Here is a 24164-nt window from a genome sequence, read left to right on the forward strand (position 1 = left end):
CATCCAACATATCTCCAGCCAGAATCCTCTCGCTCTCACTCGTATTTTGTGAGTGAGTTGCAGGTGCTAAACCTAATTATCTCGGGCGTTTCCACTCCTCAATGAATACAGGTGGGGGTCCGCCTCAATCGTAATAAATGGTCCAGGTGCGATGGCAAAAATAAATATATGAAATTACTGGGGCCAACCATTAAACATAATTTTCCCAGTTCTATCTTAATGACCTGTTGGGGGAGGCACTTCATCAAGCTGGTTTCCCCTGGACGGTCAGAGAGACGAGGGTGCAAAAATAATTAATTAAAAACTGGGAAATATTGACCTGGAACTATGGACATTTTGCAAAGGGATGGACGACTCGAACAGTGGAAATTGGATAGAGATGCCAGAGGACATAATAAAAGTAGTAGGGAGGACATGAACAGGATGTAAATAGGATATTTATCATATCTTTCCTGGTTTGTATATTTCAACATAATGAGCACTGGATCTGGACGCCGTTGCTTTTCACATCTGCAACTAAGAATTGATGATGATTGTCATTTTCCCGTGTGTGGCCATCTTGGAAGAACATGGTTCAAGGTAGTAGATATCCCCAACAACCAGTATGTCCTCCTGCTTTCACTCCGTAAAAGTTCAAAATATGTACTTTATATGCATTGTTATTTAAAAACGCCTTTCAAAAGTGCATCATTTACTCCTGCATTTTATTATTTATTTATTTTTAAGTTGAGAAACTCTCCTAATTAATCCCGTACCACTTTCAGTCTTACAGACCTGGGCCCATTGCCAAAAAAAGCTTAAGTAGCTCCCGCTGAGCCAGTGAATACCCTCGCAATGATGCCACTCGAGTGACACGCTCAATGGTTCCACCGCCGCAAAAAGAGCACTTGTGCACATTCACCGGAAAACGAGGGGAAAGCGTTCATTGTGTTAATAGTCGGGTATAAATATCAAAAATGAAAAGAAGCTGAGGAGTAAAGTGTTCTAATACAACAACCACATTAAATTGGCACCAATTTCCTTTTTTGAAAAGAGACAAAAGACAAGTCTGAGAGGTGATATGCATTTCAAAGCTGATCGCAATTGGTCAATTGAGTCGCCTTTCACCTCGGCATAAAGGAGTCTCATTGGCGAGTTGAAAGGAAAGAAAACATGCTGCGATCTACTCAGCGGGATGCTAATTGTTTAACTAAAGCTATGCATCTGAGAAATGTTAATTACCTGAAATTGTTTACTTCAGATATAAATTTGGAGCGTTTGATGCAGGAACAGGATCATTTTTAAAGCAACGATACCATCTTAATTTGCATATTATTTCAGGGTCTATTGTAGGGGGATTCCTCAACATGTAACGAACTCCTCAATGTATTTGCCATGAGGCATATACAGTACATCTACTCACTGTGCTGAAAGAGTCATGAAAGAGTCGTGTCATGAAAAATTGCACATTTCTCAGCATCTTGTGGACTGCAGTCATGAACGCTCAGCCATTTCCCAGACATAGGGTTCGATAAAGTTTAGTAAAAGTTTGAGTAAGTGAGGAGAATGGCATCCAATTTGTGCCAAAGGAACAACAAAGCTAAATCTTAGAGTACCAATACCAGTGGGGCGAAAATACAACGGGTTACGCCAACACAGCACACCACAAACAGATGAGGAATTGCTAAACTACTGCCACATGGGAAAGAGTACTATGTTTAAAGGGAAGGGTAATGGGGTCCACACGCAATACAGTATATGTGAAGGCCTAATAGTGCAGTCCTCTGTAGAAATATGTTACATCTTACCAGTGCCATTCCACAATAATGATTCCATCATAATAACGATAGCTACCACGAGGAAGAAAATATGAAAGAGAAAGAATAAGGGGTTAAAATCAAAACAAAAAATGATTCAATAAGACAGAAATGGTACCATGCAGTAGTAATCAAAAGAAAAGAAAGTGAGAGAGTGAGAGAGTGTGAGTGAGTGAGAGAGTGTGAGTGAGAGAGTGTGAGTGAGCGAGTGTGAGTGAGCGAGTGTGAGTGAGCGAGTGTGAGTGAGCAAGTGTGAGTGAGCAAGTGTGAGTGAGCGAGTGTGAGTGAGCGAGTGTGAGTGAGTGAGTGAGTGAGTGAGTGAGAGAGTGAGAGAGTGAGAGAGTGAGTGAGTGAGTGAGGGTGTGCGAGTGAGTGAGTGAGTGAGTGAGTGAGTGAGAGAGAGCATAGAACATTCATTACAAAACAAAGCAACGTGATGAAATGAATGAAGTTTGACATCAAAATATAAAGAGCACAAAATATAAGAGAAAGATAAAAGATCCTACTTAATTACCAACTAGCAGGTGTCGAGGCTTAAAAAAACTAAAATATCTCCATCAATTTTACATTGTTAGTAGCAGCCCACATTGTTAGTAGCAGCCCACATTGTTAGTAGCAGCCCACATTGTTAGTAGCAGCCTAAATCGTATAGAACCTGATGATTTGGAACTGATGTGCTACAGTCCATTCAAAAGTAACCAAGAGTGTGGTTCTCAGAGTAGCAGAATCCTAGGCCTATTACGTTGTACCATATTTGTAAACCACATTTGTTTTCGTAGCCATATTTTGACAAACTGTCAGGGTAGAGGGGAAGCATTGGACACACTGACCATGTCTGCATCCCAAATTCCCTTTATAGTGCACTACTTTTGCCCAGGGCTCAGAAGGCTCTGCACAATAATAGGGTGCTATTTGGGACGTAGTCCTGGTGAATGAGATACATAAATCTAGAGGAAGGTCTATCAGACGTCAGAGCTGGGAGAGAAGGGGTCGTGACATTTATGGTGTGGTCTGAGAGACAGTCCGCAGGTGAGGTTTCTGATTGGCCAAGGTAGACTAGCGTGATAAATCCTATGATGCAGAGAACGAACGCTAGTCAATATTCTCTCCACAGACAAACAAGGCAATGCATCTAAAAGGAACCATATGTAACTCATTCACAGTATTCTTAGACGAAATCGTAACACTTGCTTGATAAACGGCTAAGGGGAGTTCAAAAATACTGTCTTTACTAAACTTTAAGATGTAAACATTTAAAAAAATGGTGTGCTTAAATTTCTCCAGTCGCCTTTAAAAACACTCAGTTGGTGATGATTATCTACTCAATAACCCGTTAGGTTCAAAATCAGGTCACAGTATCAACAGCTGTTGTCAAACGTGTTAGCACTAAGATGGTTGACCTACTGTACAGGAAAGTATTCAAACCACTTCCCTTTTTCCACATGTTGTTACGTTACAGCCTTATTCTATAATTGATTAAATATTTACATTTTTGTATCAATCTACACACAATACGCCATAATGACAAAGCGAAAACAATGTAATTCATTTTATAATCAGGCTGTAACGTAGGCTCTCAATAATCCTGCAGCAAGAGGAAATGTGAATTGTTATGTGGATTATAATATTGGACATTTTTGTAGGGGTGCTACTTTTTTTGTAAGGAAAAATCAGTGGAAGTGGAAATTACAAACTTCAGAAGCCTTTTTAAATCTCAAATACACTATAAGTGTAAAAAGGAAAGTTCTCCTGCAACAGGGTGCTCACATTAAGATCCTAGAATGAAACAAAGGCAAGCTAAACTGATGGTCATTCTTGCTGTAATAAGAGTCCATAGTCGCAGAGGCACAACAGTATTCATGGCCTATTATTACATATAATCATATTTACTAACCTGGTTTTAACTGGTTGTTATTGAGTCACGGATGTATACACAGCTCTGGGCTTTAAACTCTGTCACACCAACATGTCTCAGACTGCTATCAATGGTATCCAACAGATTACTATTGATTCTGATACAGACGGTCCTGTCCAGTCGAGTGTTTACTCAGCTCTCCCATCAGCTCGGGATTACAATTTAGACAGGGATGTCACTTGGAGTTCACAGAGCAGGCATCCTCTGGAAAACTGGCCTCAACACCCGCTAGAATGCGAACTATAATGTGTGTGTGTGTGCGCATAGGAATAAAGCGAGAAAGAGTGTGAGTGTGCGGCGGGGTGTGTGAAGTATGTGTGTGCGTGTGTGTATGTGCACACTTGCTGAGAGTACAAGGCCAGCGGAGGCTCACTCCACTCTGACAAAAGCAGTGACAAGACGCTCGAGATGGTGCCACTAGTATCACCGCCTTAAAACACACCGATGCCACCAGTGTCTTCAAACAGGAGGACAGGTAAAACATAGAAAGTAACTTTATCCATCAGCAGGATATAGGACTGTTAGAGGCAGAGAAATGACTTTAGCCTAGCCACAAAATAAGTCTACCCTGACACCTGGTTGTAATTACACCCCAAGTCAACACCACAAAAATGCTGTGTCATTGTATTGACATGGCTCCTAGAGGAGAAAAGGCCCCACTGTGTCATTGTATCGACATGGCTCCTAGAGGATAAAAGGCCCCGCTGTGTCATTGTATTGACATGGCTCCTAGAGGAGAAAAGGCCCCACTGTGTCATTATGCACTAATGTAAAGACACGACCAACACCACCTTCTTCAAAATGACCAAGAATTACACCACATAATGAACACACAACACCAGCAAAGATGGGCATGAAACACATCTATGATTCAAATTTAAATGAACTAAGTCTAGGAATGACCAAACCTTCAACATTCTATCCAATTGTTATTGTGGTGATATTCTCTCTGCTACTGCACGGTAAGCGGTACCGGAGCGCCAAGTCTAGGTCCAAAAGGCTCCCTAACAGCTTCTACCCCCAAGCCATAAGACTGTTGAACAATTAATCAAATGGCCACCTGGACTATTTACATTGACTTCCCCTTTGTTTTTACACTGCTGCTATTCGCTGTTTATTATCTAGACATAGTCACTTTAGCCCTACCTCCATGTACAAATTACCTTGATTAACCTGTGCCCCCGCACATTGACTCTGTATCGGTACCCCCTGTATATAGCCTTGTTATTGTTATTTTATTGTGTTACTTCAGTTAATTTAGTAACTATTTCTTGAACTGCATTGTTGTTTAAGGGCTTGTAAGTAAGCATTTCACTGTAAGGTCTACCTGTTACGTTACAAATAACATTTGATATTAAAACACATTTATTTATACTTATTAATTGTCACTCATACATTGCAACGCCAGTTAATCTGTTACTGCAGTGCGCTCAATCAGGGTCACACAGAGTGTTTTCTTGGTGTTCTTACACAAATCTACGTTGAAACACAAGTATACACCTCACACACATGGTTATGGGCTTAATGAGGAGACACCTGTACCATGTCAGCTATAGAGTTGAAATCTATTCCATTGAGTTTGCATCCCAATATTACACGTTTTATGCATCACAGACTGAAATAGAACAAAACCTTTTGACATAGAAACACCACATTTTCAGGGTTGGAAAAAAAGGATTAATTATGAAAAACATTTCACCCTTGAGGCCAAGAGAGGGCGATTTGGTCAATTGACTGCAGGGAAGGGCTACCAGTGGGATTTATAATGTCATTCATATTTTCATATCCTGACTGGCAGGGTGCGAGCATTCACGTGAGCGCACATGTACAGCACGCATGCAGGCGTGCACACACACAAACACTTCCTTTTATGAATATTCATCCGTGTGTTAACGGATGACGACAGGTCGGGTTAATTCCACCAGATTGTCTCTTGGCCTTTTCTGCCGCCGACAAGCGTGCACTCCAGATAATGGAGGACGCCTGCCGGAAGACCCGTCTCATTTTAACCCTTGCCTCCCCGCCGTGACACAGCCTTTAGTGAAACAGAGTTATGAACCCGGAGGGCTACACTTCCTGCATGGCCATTCTCACCCTTCAGATGTGTTTTGAGAGGTTCACAAATAACACAGACGTTTTTCTAAGCAGCGACACATCTCATAACTATACAGCTTCCATCCCAAAGTCTAGGCTTATTATGATGTACATGAGATCAATCGTTCCTTATAATATCTTTGTGTTTGGCAACTTATAAGCAAAAGTGACTTACAGTTAACATATGTTCAGTATATGTGGCCCAGGTGGGAATTGAACCCACAAGCACCATGCTCTAACACACTGAGCCATCGGAACCTGGTTTGTCATATCAGGTTACCACTGGCATGTACAGTCCAAGTGTCATGTCTGCAAGGTCCCAATGCATGGGAGGACGCGTGACTTACTTGATGTTGTCGAGGCAACCCGAGTCGGGTTTGAGGATGGCGGTGTGGTGGAACATCTTGTACAGCGCGATGCCTAGGAATATCACGTTCAGCTGGGAGAATGGAGTAAAAGAAAGCAGAGAGCATAGCTGAGATGGAGTTTGTGTGTTGTAGATGATGTTTTCATTTATTTTTTTAAGTCGGGGAGACATTGTTAGAGCTAGTTGAGTATGTAGTGTAGGAACAAGAAGCGGTTTCCAACTTTGCCAAATAGAGCACAACATTATATGAACATTGTATACAGTATCACTACCACGTATGCACTGAGCTCTTTCCATGAGAGACTGACCAGGTAAATCCAGGTGAAATATATGATCCCTTACTGATGTCACTTGTTAAATCCACTTAAAATCAGTTTAGATTAAATAGTAACGGACCAGCGGTGGCGCCATCTCAAAATAGTATGGCCCCCTCGAACTGACACCAATTGAATTGTAACTCATAATACACTGTGCTGGGGAAGTGACTAGCCCTTTTCTACGTCTCTTCTACTTATCCCCCCCGCCCCCCCCCCCCCCCCCGCCCCCCCAAGTCCTAGAGGGACTACGATTCCAGGAGGAGTCAGCCTTTCTTAGTGGAAGTATTCTGGTTGTTACAGAGAAAAAGCATGAGTCATGAAGTGGAAATAATAGTGTTTTGTGATTTCAGAAAATTGGAGCGTGTAGAAAGAGCATTAGACATGCATTTCGGGTTTTGAAAATATCCAAGTTAGGAATTGAACATTTGTGTGTGTGTGTGTGTATTTTACCTCAGCCTTTGTGGCTTCGGAGTGCCTGCTTGTGTGCCTGTGTCGGATTGTGTGTCCTCTCTTTGTGCCTCAAGGTACAAAGTAATAGTAAACCTAGTGTACGATTCTAGGTGGAAGTTCTGGGTGAAAATCAATCATAAATCGTAGAGAGGCATCACTTGGCGACTGATTTCTAAGTGGAGTTCCTCTCTCCCTCAGCAAAGCCCTCTCTGTCAGTTGTGCGGCAAGCGACTAACCGCAATACTTCACAATTCACATCCTCATCCATTTCCCACCATGACACATGACCAGCAGTGGCTTATACCCAACGGTGTTACAGAGGAAAGTGGATGTTAAGTTCTCTCTGGACCATTGAAGCAGTGACCTGGGGGGCTAAATAGGGTTAATGAGATAGTACGGGAGTGGGGGAAGTAGGGACGCTTACCATAATTATCAAGGTTGCCGGTCCTATGAAACTCCAAATGAAGTAAGTGTCCAGACGAAGCCAGCACCTGGAGGGGAGAAGAAAGAGAGAGAGTACATCATTTATGGAATATTATCATCATCATCATCATCTCCTTGTCTTGTTTGACCATCTCTGCTACATGAATAGAGAGAATGTGTGAGAGGAGAGAACAGTGAAGAAAGAGACGGGAGAGGGAGAGGGATGGAGAAATTGAGAGCGAGAAGGGGGTGGGGCGGGGTAGAGAGAGGGCGAGAGGTAAGGTGAGGCCGGCACACAGGACATACATCAACATGGAGGCTGGAATGACAAAGAGAAATGAGCACTTCAAAGACACAGTGCCGCAAGGGGGTAGGAGAGTTATGACCATTGCATGAGGGTTTGGAGGGTGGGATTTTGGAGTTTCAGTGCCATAACTGCTTATAGGGTGTGATGGTCACAACAGAGTTATCAAAGGACAGAGTAACAAAACTGTAAAGTGGCTCGGGGGTGAAGTTTCCCCTAGGTACAGGTCCACTCCCCAATCCTAAAATTAAAGCTAGAATCCTTAAATGCTACATCCATTTTTGGCCTAATAAATGAATGACATATCCCCATTGATTCTTACAACTTATAAACGCCTCATGAGCTTAGCTCAAACCAAAACATACACTTTTTACTCCCATGTTTGTAAACATGTTTGTAAACAGCGTAAATGTAAACAAACACTGTACAGCCTCAAAACATGGTTCAAACTATACATTTGATACTATGGATGGTCAGTCCTTCACTCTACGTCTCTGATATGATCCTGTCTGCAGCACCTCCAGGTTGGTATGTTAACATGTTAATTAGGCTTGAGGTCCATTCCATATCAGGAGTTGAATAGGAACACAGAAATACAGTTCATACTTGGAAAAGTTTGCACAGAAAACAATGGAATAAATTCCATGCCCTCAATTGAATTCCGTGCCCTCAACTGAATTCCAACTGAATTCCTCAACTGAATTCCATAGTCAGGGCCCCAAAACAGGGCCCCAAAGCCTTGCGTTTCAATGCTCTTAGTTGTTGAGGATATTTACCCACTATGCGGTTTACGTTATGGATCTACGTCATATCGCGGAGTCTACCGTTAACCAATGAACCCCTCTTACAGTCCATTACCACATCAACACATGCGCTTGCTTCACTTCTCCGGCAGGTAGTCTAGGGGTTAAGAGAGTCGGGCCAGTAACCGAAAGGTCGCTGGTTCGAATCCCTGAGCTTGCAAAAGTTGAAGAAAATCCGACGTTCTGCCCTTGAGCAAGTCAGTTAAACCCCAACAGCAATTTCTCCCTGAAGACGTGGACGTCGAAGGCAGGCCCCCGCACCTCTCTGATTCAGAGATATTGGGTTAAATGGGGAAGGCACATTTTGGTTGAATGCATTCATTTGTGCAACTTACTATGTATCCCCTTTCCCATCACACAAATACAAGACATGGCAGTTACAGTACGCTATTTGGCTGATTGAACTCGAATGGGCCCAGATATGATCACACAGGGCTGGATGCCGGATGAAGGCAATACTGGGACGACAAAAATGAAGTTGATACATGACCTGTCAGCTAAATTATTAATCGTTTCATCTCCGCCGCTGCTAGGTAGACCTCCATTTTTGGCCATCTGAAATGACAGTTTCCTACTCTGTAGTCATTCAGACTGACAAATAGGCAAAATGGAAGGGGCAACAAATTTTCTGTAATTCAACGGCATTTTAAGGCAGATTGAGAGGACAGCACTTGGCTTCGGACAGTGCGGGCCGTACTCGAACACTGGAAGGAAACGCAACAATGCAACTGGAGATTTAATAATACTGTAACGTGTCACCAGTGTTCCTTCTAAGCCGCTCAATAATTGCCAGCCGGCACGAGATTGAACTTCACTAAAATGTACACCATCTTTCCTGGCTTTAAACAGATACATTTTTACATCTACTGTGGAAAGTGGGACTGAATCAACATAATAACACTCCCTTTTAATGCAACAAACCAAATCTAACTTCAAGACTAAGTTGGTGGTTTTGATGTAGGCTGAGCCTGCTGAGGAGCACATTGGCGTACCCTTGATCTATTTCATGGGCATAAGCCTTTTTTCCATCACCCTCTGTCAGAGTAGCTAGCCTAGATGCACATTTGAGATCACAGAGCAGAGCCGTGTGTGCGTGTGCACATTAGTTAGTGAGTTTCTAGCCCGGTTACAGCTAATATGGGTCAGCAATGAGGGAGTGATTGCTTCCTACAAGAGCACGGAACGTGTAGATATCTAACAGTCTTTAAAAAGCGAGTCAGATAAAGAGCTTTTTTTTGTCTTAAAGGGGCAGTGTCCTGTTTTGAGACAGGCTTGAATATGCAAATAAGCCAAAAGGAAGAGAGTATGAATTGAATTTGGTAAAGTGGTTTCTTGCATCATATAACACAATAGAATGTACTTTTCAGTCACCTACTTGGCCAATTGTGTTACAGATCATTTCTTAAATGTTAAGAAGTGATTTGAGCTTTCAGACAACTAAACATCAGCTCTAAAATGGTTAATTAATGTCAAGCCATGCATAATGTTTTTAAAAAGTCTCATGGAATGTAGGCCTACATTGAACACCACATATTGGCTATTGTAGGCGATATCATAGAAGACAACAGCTATAGCTATATCCATGTGGAAATGTTTTGTTGATAGTCCACTATGATAGGTCTACATTATTCTCAAATAGCCGCAATAGCCTATGGCCACGGTCTGAATCTGTAACTTAACACTAGAACCACCTGGCCCTACAGCCTATAAGTACCTTATAGAGAAGGTTGAGAAAGTCCTACTGAAAAAGTATATAGCCTATTTTCGACACCACTTCCAGACGTATCAACATTTTAACAGTTTAATCAACACATTTGATATACGCTATTGGAACAATAATCATTAGGTCGTGTTTAAGAATGTCTTGGGTAACATTAGAACACTAAAGAAAAATATTATTTAAAAGAACATAATAGCATTTCCTTTAGTTTAGGTTACTCTAGGCCCCTCAAACTCAACTCAGGACATTGAAGTCAGTCTCACTGCATTTTTTCCCTTGTACCCTTCTAATCAAGGATGATTTAAATCTGGGATACCAGGTGGGTTAAATTAATGATCAAGTAGAACACCAGCAGGCTCCGGACTGCTGGTAAGAGCTGAATACACCTGCTTTAGCCTATAAGTAAAAAACGAAAATCAAATCACAAAGAAATCATTATAATTTTGTTTTGGAAGGTCTAAAGAAACATTGTAGAAATAAGAAAATGTATTTGAAAAATCAGGATAGAATATTATGTTACTAATCTTTGCTTAGTAGCCAGAGCAATGCTGTCGCGCAAGTGCTGAATGGTAAGCGCAGATATTCTTCGAAAAAGTGACATTTAAAAATAGAGCTGCACCTTTTGAATTTTGAGAGTTATTTGACAAAGTGTCATAGAATGCAGAATATACTCTGCACGACTGGCATCGTTTGCTTCCCCTAGCTCATCAACATGGATAGAGTAAAATACATGTTTTGCAATTTTCGTTTGCCTTACAATAAATATGATAAGTAATAGAGTTATAGTAAATAAAACAGTCCCTTAACAGCTTCCAATTACAAAGTAAAACGTAAAAGAATATATCAACTCACAAAGTGCACGGTGAAATGATTTGCTACAAACATGGCTGCCAACTCTGATAAATAGGCATAACACACACTCATCATTACACTATTGTTGTTCTAAATTAAAATCAACCGCTTCACTCTCCTTGCCATTCAGTAAGGCCTAATTTAATTTTAATTGTGAAGTTAAGTGCACAATTATTTCCTATTCAACTATTTATCATTCATTCAGTGAGGAGAGAGAGACGCATTAGCGCCTGGCTGGGTACCAACGTCCTACAACACATTGTCTTGGCGGGTTAAGTTGGGAATAGGTGTGAGAAAATAAAACTGGTAAAAAGGCTGTAAATACTTTTCTGTTTGTGATTCTACAATTCGGACAAATGAGCAATGTAAAATACAAACATTTAGGAAAAGTCAGGAAAGAGACAGGAAGTTGCTTTTCTTGGGGGGGTGGTCGATTTTTTTTACTTACAAAATCAAAGTGGGTACAGCCTCAGCATTCACAGGTAACGCACGCCGGATGTTGCACAAAATGCTTGCAAAATGAATATTTCCACTCACAAGACCTGAAATTTGCTCAGTGACGAACATTCTGTGTCACCCCGAACACAGACTACGATAACGAGTGTTCAGAAATACATACTGAGTCCTGAAAAATATATTTATTTTTCTTACATGAAATGGCCCTAGTGCAATATTCACTCATGTTTCAACCATATTAGGTGTCAGTAGCGTTATTAGACTACAGTCGCAGCTACAAGCTCAAATTCCTTGGCAGAGTATGTGCAATTACATCACACACCAACACGCTCTAGCACCGTTATGGTGCCAAAAGAGGCTTTGAAAGAAAATAAATACAGATGGGTTAGCTGACGTTGTCACGGAAACGATGCCCACGCTTCAATGGGGCAGGAGTCCATGAGTTGTTTTGATTCTGGATGACCAGATAGCTAACAACACTACACACGTTTCCATTCACAGTTTTTATGCGAGTAAAGTCATACTGCATATTTCAAGAAAATCACGACTGTTGTGATGGAAACAGGATGTTTTGGTCCAATTTTGCATTTTAGCTAAGCCTAACCCCTTTCCTAACATTAACCTAATTCTCCTAACCTGCTATGTTAATTATCCTAACCTGATGCGTAGGTTCTCCTAACCTGCTACGAAACGAAAAATCTGACGTTAATTTGACAAAAGCTTGATCCCTTCTAGCTATGAATGGCTACAGATGATAAGTTATGATGAACTTCACAGGGTGGTGAAAGTGCACGTTATGAGCTTGATGCTCCTTTCCCCAAAAAATTGAGGGTGTAATTCTGGTGACATGATGATCGAGGCTTGACTGACGTTTGACAAATAAAATCAACATAAACATTTTTGTTCCGACCTCAAAAGTGGTCTCCTGGTTTAAGCATTGTTGTGGAGTTAAACCATCCAAATTAGTTATTTTTCTATTAAAAAAGCGCGATTTTTAAGATTGAAAAAAAATTTATAATAATGGTAGGAAAAAATGGAAACCTCACAAAAAATACAGAATTTGGGAAAATAAATTATTGAATAAGGCAACATCAAAAAAATCCCGATTTTATAGAGCCCTACAAATGGCACCGCACTATGGGCCCTGGTCAAAAGTAGTGCACCATATAGGGAATAGAGTACCATTTGGGAAACAGCCAGTGAGTGTTACTTTGGTGTTACTGGGACTTGACTCTTATCAATGGATAAGAGGAGACGATGTAAACGCATGCGCATATCAAAGGCTTCCTAAGTAGTCATTATAAAATATGCTGAAAGCTGATTTTTTTTTAAAGGGAAAGGGCTGTCATTTCTGGAGAATACTCGAGGCAGCAATCCTCCGACTATCTGCATGTTCTCCTCTACAGTCATGTCAGGGTTCTGTTGCTTTTTGAGCGTATTCTTTTCCCCATGTGCCGGCCTGACACTGCGTTGGCGGCAGCCTCCTCTGATCTTGTTGGTTACGACGCAAAAGAGAATAGAAACCCAGGTAGCGTTTTGTCTCCCAACGTCTAGTGTTGTGTAGCCGTATAGGTGACACTGATACACAGCTACTTGACACATTAGTTTAGCTCAGAGACACTTTGGAGAGAGGGGGAGAGACGTTTAGGTTCTCTCGAGACGAGAGAACCTAAAGAGACTTAAAGTCACGCGCGAGGACATGAGGGGCTCCACGTATGCCAAGGTGTCTAAACGCAGTTTATCTGTTGCAAAATGGACAGAGATGCTCTCAAAGTTATAACAAACTGTCGTTATTAAACGTCAGTTAAATGATTAAGTAAATTATTTTGGGTGAAATGTGAGCTATGTGGCTTTTTGGTAAAGCATTATTGTCATTTGTAAATATGAACTGAGTTCACCTCATGGTATATAATTTACAGTAGAATAGTATATACCCCAAACCTAGGGCTTTTTAAAATTAATAAATTCACTGTTCATACAGAGATATTGTCCCCAACAACAAACACAATCTAACAATAGTCTAAGAATACTCTGGCAACGTAGACTAGACTAATTTAGCATTTCGGTAAACAGTTGAAAATAACAGATTGTGGAATCAATTGGAACATGCTGCTATTCAAGGAACAGAAACACTTATAACACACTTACTGTTTAACTCCTGAGCGAATTAGCCCCATAACAGCCTAAATGGAACTACGTGAGGGCATGTAAAACAAAACAATGCTTTTCATTATGTTCTCTGTCACTGGACTCACTTAGAGATGTGACTAAGCAAAATCTCAGTGGCCATTTTGAATTTGTAAAGTGTGATACTTTCTCCTCAGTTAACAGGACAACCAATGGTCATGTTTTTATTGCTCAAATGGTTCTATTCCGATTCTAGGTGGAATATTGAGCTGTGTGATGCCCAAACCCCACCATCTCTAGCTGAGCATGTCACGCCCTGTCCCGTCCCCCCATCTCTCACGGCTGCGTATAATTGTTCCACCGGTGGCTAGAATTTAATTATTCACATGGTGCTGTGGCGGCAGGCAGTGGCAGCTATCGTCTCAATCCATCACCAAGAAATGTGGCTCCTGCTACACACAAATGTCTAGTGTGTGTGTGTGTGTATGTATACACTACCATTCAAAAGTTTGGGGTCACTTAGAAATGTCATTGTTTTCCATGAAAACATACATGAAATGAGTTGCAAAATGAATAGGAAATATAGTCAAGATGTTGACAAAGTTAGAAATAATGATTCTTAATTGAAATAATAATTGTGTCTACAAATCCTCCATTTGTAGAAATTACAGCCTTGCAGAACTTTGGCATTCTAGTTGTCAATTTGTTAAGGAAATTTGTTGAGATTTCACCCCATGCTTCCTGAAGCACCTCCCACAAGTTGGATTGGCTTTAATTTTACCTTTATTTAACTAGGTCAGTTAAGAACGAATTCTTCTTTTCAATGACGGCCTAGGAACAGTGGGTTAACTGCCTTGTTCAGGAGCAGAACGACATATTTTTTTTACCTTGTCAGCTCGGGGATTCGATCTTGCAACCTTTCGGGTTACTAGTCCAACGCTCTAGCATCCCGGAGTCGCCTCTTCACTGTTGACATAGAGATTGGTGTTTTGCGGGTACTATTTAATGAAGCTCCCAGTTGAGGACTTGTGAGGCGTCTGTTTCTCAAACTAGACACTCTAATCTATTTGTCCTCTTGCTCAGTTGTTCACCAGGGCCTCCCACTCCTCTTTCTATTCTGGTTAGAGCCAGTTTGCGCTGTTCTGTGAAGGGAGTAGTACACAGCGTTGTATGAGATCTTCAGTTTCTTAACAATTTCTCGCATGCAATAGCCTTCTCATTTCTCAGAATAGACTGACGAGTTTCAGAAGAAAGCCCATTGTTTCTCGCCATTTTGAGCATGTAATCGAACCCACAAATGCTGATGCTCCAGATGCTCAACTAGTCTAAAGAAGGCCAGTTTTATTGCTTCTTTAGTCAGAACAGTTTTCAGCTGTGCTAACATAATTGCAAAAGGGTTTTCTAATGATCAATTAGCCTTTTAAAATGATAACCTTGGATTAGCTAACACAACGTGCCATTGGAACACAGGAGTGATGGTTGCTGATAATGGGCCTCTGAACACCTATGTAGATATTCCATATATAATCCATATTTCCACCTACAATAGTCATTTACAACATTAACAATGTCTACACTCTATTTCTGATCAATTTTATGTTATTTTAAATGGACAATTTTTTTTTGCTTTTCTTTCGAAAACAAATACATTTCTAAGTGGCCCCAAACTTTTGAATGGTAGTGTATATGTTGTTACTCTAGGGGGTCACAGGATCACATTCCCATGGCGTGACTCTCCATGTTCACCCCCACAGACCATCTTTGCCCAACAGGCAAAACCTTTAGGAACTGACTCACAGCATTACTTCCTGCTCTTAGGAGATAGCTGACCAGTCACACCAGCTCGAAGGAAAAGGTTGAACTCTGACCTCTCAGGAGACACAACCAAGGTCATGTGGTGTGTCTATCAAAGGTTTCCCCATGATGTTGGGCGGGAAAAGGCCCAACTCTTCTGTAACACAGGCAAACAATAAAGTATAGACCTTTATCCCTACTCTTAAATAACGACATATTACGTGAAGGTATTGTTAATAATTGTGTACTTTTGTATATCTACTCTGCAATTGCAATATTTAGTATCTTCTAAATACACGTTAGTACATATTACATATCTGGTATCATTGTGTTCTAGAATGTAAGACAAACACTTTGGAAACAATTTCATATGTACAATAAGAGCCTAATAGTCTTTTTTGTAATGATGTCTTATTTACAAGTCACTCTGACTCAAAGCGGGATGGGGAACTCCCCATCACCCTTGATGTCTGAGGCCATCGGATAAAGAGTCATACCCACCCTAATAAAAACTGCCCTCTGGCAGTTGGAAATTCAGTTGGAAACGAATGGAGAATTGAATCGATTTGGAGGAGAAAGAGACTTGTCTTGCAGGAGGGAGAGAGGAAAGTAGGCATGACAAAGAATTGTCAGTCTTGGACTGGTACAGAACTCTAGGAAACGGCCTCTGAACTCAGACAAACGTCTCCTCACGAAGAATCGGAGATGGAACACTTACCAGGAATTAAGAACAATGGACAGACTTTGCTGAAGAACGAATGGCCCACAAGAGTGGGTTCTTGGACATCTTCATAGCTTGTGTCCAACACAAAGCTGGCTGCGCCAATAGACGGTACCGACGCAGGTCGATGAGAAAGACAGAGAGAGGAATCTGACCATTGACTCGGTAAATTACATTCTCTGTGTTTCCTTCTTGAATATTCGGCATTGCAAAATTATAATCTTAATAGATCAATCGTAGTCTTTGTTTCTTTTCGTTGTGTGTTTCTCTGGCGTAACAATAAATCCTATCTTTATTAAATGTGGTTCTCTCTTGCTTTGACAAATGCTGGCTCTAATACAATTAAAGACCTTATGTATCCTTTAAGATTGTTGATATGAGACTTGATGAACGAAGGCTAAACTAGAGTTTCAAGTTAATTGTTCTCTTTGAATTAAAATGATTAATGGTGCCCTTATACAACATTATTAATTTGAAACAGTAGGCAAATTAATGATACAATGAAGTCACCAATTATCACCGATTATTAGACCACTAACGTTCCTACAGTGACATGTACGATAAACATTTTGTGACAACTGCTGATGCTGTTTTTTGTATTTTTTTCCCAGATTGGCTACAAATTTAGTGAGAGAGGAACAGTTTCTCTCTACTTCTGCTCTGTGTCATTTTTAGGATCGCTGGTTTATGTTTCAGAGAGAAGTGCGAGAGCAAATCAAATCATTTCTCCAGTATCTTCAGCGGGGAAACATAAGAACGTATGACAATTACTTTCCCGACGTCTCCCTTTCTCGCTCCGGCTACGTCTAGTGCTTCATCTCTCCACCTATTGCTCAGTTATACAGGAGTTATGTAAATGCTGAAGACGCTAACCACAATGGCTTGACATTCACACAGCCATGGCTTGCATTTGCCACTGTTAGACATTTTGTCACGTCAGCAGAAGTTCTGCGTTAGAATAATCGCTCAGGAGTGATGAGGAGCATTAGTTATTGCAGCAGTCATTGCAATTATAACGACCACCGCAAACTGTTTTTATTCAATGAAATTAGTCAGCTGATTCAGTGCGGTTGTGTGAATTAACCTGAACAAATACATTTGGAAATAAACCACATTTAGTGTCAAGATAGTTGTTCCTGGTCAGAAGAAAAACTCCTACGTGCCCTTGCTTTAGTCTACCAGATGTTTCTCGTTCAGGTCAGGTGTTCAGGAAACGCCTCTATCATGGGGTCATCTGGGCCAGAGTGCTGATCTAGGATCAGTTTTGCATGGAGAGGGAGGGCACCTGATCCTAGATCAGAACTGCTAATATGAGACGCTTATGAATACAGACCCTGATTTAGAACTGCAGAAGAACTTCCACCATGCTCTCAAAAACCAAACAGAACGGCACAGCAGAACGTCACTACGTCTAGACAGCCGGTAAACTAATAAACACGAACAGCAGTGGACCACCCTGCCTACACAACAGCCATAGTGAACATATCACAACCATATTGGAATAGTTCAGATATGGCCGACAGCCTGGTATTGTGTGCCATCAGAAGGTGCTGGTCGCATGGACGACAACATGTTGGAACGAGCCATTATTTCAATACGTTGACTACAATAAGTTAAAACGTTAAAGTTTCCCCAGTTACAGATTGTCGAGAAGTGCTTCCCAAACTCGTCCTTAGGACCACCCTGACGTTTCACACATTTGTTCAATTGCAACCCCATTTGAAGCCAGTACTGGAAAATATCGAATAAAGGAAGTGCTTGAGGAGAGGTTTGAGCAACACTGCTTTAGAATGTACACCGTAGCAATGAATGGGTTAATGGTGGGCATGGTTTAAATAACGAGGTTGTTACGGTCAACGTTCTAATGGTATGGTTCTAAAGCCGTGGTTCCATTTCCGGTAAATACTCACACTCGGTCCGTGCCGTAGCTCCGGTAGTCCACGGCGGCCGACACGGCCACGATGAGTGCTGGCACGCCGTAACCCACCAGGTAAAAGTAGCGTTTGCGCGAGTGCTCGCTCTCGAACACCTCCACCAGCATAATGTAGAGCTGCACGCCTTCCAGGAACATCCAGGTGAAGGCCGCCAGGAAGAAGAAGTGGAGCAGGGCAGCGAATACAGCACAGGCAATCTGAGGGGAAAGGTGACAAGGTACAGGTCAAAGGTCAAGTTCAAAACCTGAATGAGTTTGGCTTAGACACAGCAGAGCAAAAACAATATGCAGAACGCACACATGCAAACGCGCACGCGCACGCACGCACACACACACAGACACACACTACTTATAACGACTGTAATTGATCAGATTATTGAAGCAATTGGTCATACCCGGGGTCCTTTGTTCAGCGGTCATTGAAATTGGTTCAATTAAATGACTGTCAGGACCAGTGGCCATCAATGCAATTCAGGAGAGAGTGATCTTTAAAACTGCCCACTGAATCAAAACCATCACATCTTATGAGTAGAGGGCAAAAGCACAGTCTGAAAACTCTAAGATAATATACATGTTGCTTTGTCATCCATACTCTAGGGTTCACATTTATGACAGCAAGTGTGTGTGTGTGTGTGTGTGTGTCTGCCACTGTTCTAATTGTGCAACATTCCATACCTTGGAAACTACAGCTCTCACACACACTCTCTCACTCACTCACACACTCACACACTCACACACTCACTCACTCACTCACTCACTCACTCACTCACTCACTCACTCACTCACTCACTCACTCACTCACTCACTCACTCACTCACTCACTCACTCACTCACTCACTCACTCACTCACTCACTCACTCACTCACTCACTCACTCACACACACTCACACACACACACACACACACACACACACACACACACACACACACACACACACACACACACACACACACACACACACACACACACACACACACACACACACACACACTTTCATTCATTAACACAAAGTGAGAACCTCAAACAACTTCTCTCACCCCCCCCCCCCCCCCCCGCACCCTGTTGATAATGACGGTGTCCTTAGTGCAGAGCTCTAGCAGGTCAGCTCAGCTCTCTAAGTGACAATCCAGCGGCGGCCAATAAAAGCGGGTGGGGGGGGGGTTGACATATTGATCGCCTAATCCAGATTACCCACAGCATTTAGAGATCAGTCTACTGCTCCACGACGGGAGGGCTATTGCAGTGGGGGGTGGTGAAGGGTGGAAAGGGGAGGCTGGGGTGAGGGTGCGTGTGGTTCTTTGATAGAAACATTGGAGCTTGAGCTGTGTCAGGTGAAGTAACAGGGTGGAACTGGAGAGAACCAGAGAGAGAACCAGGGGGACTGTGGAGAACCGAGAGAACCAGGGGGACCGAGAGAATCAGGGGGAGAACCAGGGGGACTGGGGAGAACTGAGAGAACCAGGGGGAGAACCAGGGGGACCGAGAGAATCAGGGGGAGAACCAGGGGGGGAACCAGGGGGACTGAGGGGAGAGGCTTAGAAAGGTCTAGATTAGTGCAAATGTCAGGGTTGACTAGCAAAGGTATCCCATGGTGTTGATTATCATTGCTAGTTGAAAAGATACATGAAAGATGTTTGTTCGCTGAGCACATTTTTATTTCTCTCCTTTATACACGTGACTGACCTATACGATCAATACATTATAAACATTACATTCCAATAAATTGATGAACAACATTGTTATGAGTGGCACACACACACACACACACACACACACACACACACACACACACACACACACACACACACACACACACACACACACACACACACACACACATAACCATGGATACTTACAGCTTCAAAGTCCTCATGTTCTCATGTTCAGTTGAGGCATTCGAATCGGAACAGACTAAGGGGTAATTATATTTGTTTTAAACTCTAGAGGAAACAGATACATTCAACTCTCTGCATCCTTCACTTCTTTAAATTATGATAGCAGACAATTTCCCATGAACCAGGAATCCTTGCTAATGTTGACTAGCACAAATATGATATAGCATCTACAGATCCATTGTACTTGAGCGGTTCACCCTTCAAAATACACAGATGCCCTAGGAAGTACATCGAGGTACACTCAAACCTTAATGTTCTGCTCAGACTACTGAATTGCTTTCTCGAGTGGAACTGGCCCTCAAGAGATGAGAGAGCCACGGTGAAGCGCACGCTGAATGCTTAAGTATCCGACATGCTTTTGAAATATTTAACTGCAATAGGAAGATGTGAGCAAAACAGTTCATAAGGGTTAAGGTCAAAAGCTGACGGATTTCCTCAATTCCTGTCTCAGCTTATGCTGGTTTTCTACTATCATTTCGAGAGTCTTACCAGGGTTGTTGTGTGAACAGAATAACTTGGAAGCAAAAGTTAAACATAAGGAATGAAACTGGTTATATGGTTAACTATCTAGCCGTTACCAGTGGACCAACTCTATTGAAGTCCTGGTTACCGTAGTGACTTACTAGTTGTATAATAGGCAATTGCACTAATACACAGAGCACAGAAGCATGTCTAATTTAGACCTGAGGAACCAGGTGTGAAACCTCTCTGGCCAATCAGTAACACTAATGAATCAAACGCCAGGTTGAAATGAAAACATGTGGGCACTTTGGCCCTTCAAGCACTAGAGAGCTGACACCCTGGATGCATTTCAATAGTCAAACGTGGCTCCCTCTCCTCGCCTCCTTTCCCTGATCAGAACTGATTTGGTAGACAGGTGACAGATCCCAAATAGACTTTGTTGGAGTCACCTATCCTGCATGTTCAGAATAGAGCATATAAAGAAGACAAGACAAGGGAGCAACTTTAGACTACTGAGATGAAGCCCCCTGACACGCCTCCCTCTGTCAACCACTGGGACCTTCGGGGGCTTAAATACCAAAACGCATGAGACATGCTTGATGCAGGTGTGTGGTGGAGTCTATCACAAGTAGAAACCTCCCCAAATGTTCAGACAAACAGAGCAACACCACCCTAGACCCTCCACTAACACACTGCTGCCATTGAAAATAGATTGAGTCGGCTGTGTTTTTTGAGCATCATCTGTCCGGCTTAGGAGTGTTCTTACCGGTTGGTCAGCTCGGTTGATCCCCACCAGGAAGAGGGACTCTGCAATGAAGAGGCTGATGCAGAGGTTCTTGTGGATGGTGTTGCGGTCGCTCTGGAGGCCCCGGAAGAAGCAGAAGGTGAACAGGCTGATGAGCAGGCAGACCAGGGAGAGCAGAATGCCAACCCATGTGATCACATCCAACAGCAGGTCATGGACTGGGTCAGTATTCTGGGAAAGGGTAAAAAAATAAAATTAATTAAAGTATTTTATTAGACATATTTAAAATACATATAGAGTTGCCTCAACCACTTAAGTACCACAATAGATGCATTAAAATGACCAAGGCACAATAAAGTCCACTGACGTATTTCCATTGTGGTACTCGTTATTATCAAGGAAATGCATTAGATGAGATTACTGTAATTTCTTATCATTCTTTAGGGTATTTGTGTTGCAACATTCTAACGATACTATATTGAATCAAGAAATCACTGGCCAAAATGACTATTCAGATCACAATATAATTCCAATCTGTTTTAGTTAGTACTGGCAGATAGAATCACTCATAACCTGTCTATAGCCTCGTTATTTTTTTTAAATTGTATAACTTTAATTTATTCATTACTTTAGTTTATTTAGAAAACATTTGACTAACTCTATTTCTTGAACTGCATTATTGGTTAAGGGCTTGTAAGTAAGCATTTCACAGTATGCTATACACTTGTTGTATTCGGTGCATGTGACAAATCAAATTTGATATGGTATATTCACTAATACACTCAAAACTAGATGAAACTGCTGTTTGGTAGGGCTACCCCTCAACCTCTTCAGGAAATGACCTAGCTGTCACAGGTGGTGATGTGGAAATGGCATGAAAATGTGTCACCAAGGTTATTTGGCAAGGTAACAAAATGAGTCACGTCATAGAAAGGGTCACAGGTGGCTGTGAAAGGCACTATGGGTAATATATTCAACCGCACTACAGTCAATCAATGTCATCACTGCTTTTAGTCAATGCTTTTTTTAACGGATAAATTGCCCAGCAATAAAAAAAAAAAGCACCCTTCTGATGGCAGATACCTGTATTTACAGGAAATAAGCAGGCACTATGCCGCAACAGCAACAATCAAAGGGAATTTACAGTAAACTATAAGTCAGTGTAAAGGACTACTTAAATGAACCGCAAAAAAGTAACACATTCTGAAATGGCAATTCTTTCAGTGTCACATGTTCCATTTACCATGCCCTCTCAAATACATTCATATTGGTACACGATCACAACTGTAAACCTGTAGACCATATGTGATCCGACTATGTATATTGTACTACATATAGTGCATTCGGAAAGTATTCAGACCCCTTGAATTTTTCCACATTTTGTTCCGTTACAGATTTCAATGTTTTTCGCATCAATCGACACACAATACCCCAAAATAGCAAAGAGAAAACAGGTTTCGACATTTTTGCAAATGTATTACAAATAAAAAAACAGAAATACCTTATTTACATAAGTATTCACACTTTACTATGAGACTCGAAATTGAGCTCAGGTGTATCCTGCTTCCATTGATCATCCTGGAGATGTTTCTACAACTTGACTGGAGTCCACTTATGGTAAATTCAATTGATTGGACATGATTTGGAAAGGCACACACCTGTCTATATAAGGTCCCGCAATGCATGAGAGAGCAAAAACCAAGCCATGAGGTCAAAGGAAGCTCAGAGACAGGATTCTGTCGAGGCACAGATCTGGGGAAGGGTACCAAAACATGTCTGCAGTATTGAAGGTCCCCAAGAACACAGTGGCCTCCATCATTCTTAAATGGAAGAAGTTTGGAACAACAAAAACTCTTCCTAGAGCTGGCCGTCCGGCCAAATTGAGCAATCGGGGGAGAAGGGCCTTGGTCAGCGAGGTGACCAAGAACCCGATGGTCACTCTGACAGAGCTCCAGAGTTCCTCTGTGGAGATGGTTGTCCTTCTGGAAGGTTCTCCCATCTCTGCAGCACTCCACCAATCAGGCCTTTATGGTAGAGGACTCACACCATCAGAAACAAGATTTTCTGGTTTGACGAAACCAAGAATGAACTATTTGGTGTGAATGCCAAGCGTCAGATCTGGAGGAAAACTTGCACCATCCCTACGGTGAAGCATGGTGTTGGCAGCATCATGCCGTGGGGATGTTTTTCAGTGGCAGGGACTGGGAGACTAGTCAGGATCGAGGGAAAGATGATCGGAGCAAAGTACAGAGAGATCCTTGATGGAAACTTGCTCCAGAGCGCTCAGGACCTCAGCCTGTGGCGAAGGTTCACCTTCCAACAGGACAACAATCCTAAGCACATAGCCAAGACAAGGCAGGAGTGGCTTCGGGACAAGTCTCTGAAGAGCCCAGACTTGAACCCGATCGAACATCTCTGGAAAGACCTGAAAATAGCTGTGCAGTGATACTCCCCATCCAACCTGACAGAGCTTGAGAGGATCTGCAGAGAAGAATGGGGGAAACTCCCCAAATACAGGTGTGCCAAGCTTGTAGCGTCACTCAAGAAGACTCGAGGATGTATTCGCTGCCAAAGGTGCTTCAACAAAGTACTGAGTAAAAGGTCTGAATACCTATGTAAATGTCATATTTCAGTTTTTTATTTTATACATTTGAAAAAAAAAATTAAAACCTGTTTTTACTTTGTCATGATGGGGTATTGTCTGTAGATTGATGAGGGAAAAAAACTATTTCAGACATTTTAGAATAAGGCTGTAACGTAAAACAAAATGAGGAAAAAGTCAAGGGGTCTGAATACTTTCAGAATGCACTGTATACTGTATATAGTCATGCTGTGCTATTTGAGATGAGATGCAAGACACATTTCCAGAAAGGGACCAAAAAAAACCCCCCAAAAACATGTGCGTAGAGATTTGTGCTTACAACCTCATAAGGATAACATCCACACACAGAAGACACAGCAATTGATATAAACACACTGTCCAAAAGCA

The 24164-nt window shown here is 41.8% G+C and overlaps 1 protein-coding gene across 1 annotated transcript in view; it reads right to left on the reverse strand.

Annotated features, from left to right (window-relative positions):
* adgrl3.1 (adhesion G protein-coupled receptor L3.1) overlaps positions 1-24164 on the reverse strand; it is a 211465-nt gene that overhangs the window by 17871 nt on the left and 169430 nt on the right. The window contains exons 13-16 of the mRNA XM_038995240.1: positions 21197-21406; positions 18050-18270; positions 7364-7430; positions 6153-6244 (exon numbers count right to left, since the gene is read on the reverse strand). Coding sequence (XP_038851168.1) covers positions 6153-6244; positions 7364-7430; positions 18050-18270; positions 21197-21406 — 590 coding nt within the window. The remainder of the gene's footprint in view (positions 1-6152; positions 6245-7363; positions 7431-18049; positions 18271-21196; positions 21407-24164) is intronic.

The sequence above is a fragment of the Salvelinus namaycush genome, chromosome 6, assembly GCF_016432855.1.
Source record: "Salvelinus namaycush isolate Seneca chromosome 6, SaNama_1.0, whole genome shotgun sequence".
NCBI lineage: Eukaryota > Metazoa > Chordata > Actinopteri > Salmoniformes > Salmonidae > Salvelinus > Salvelinus namaycush.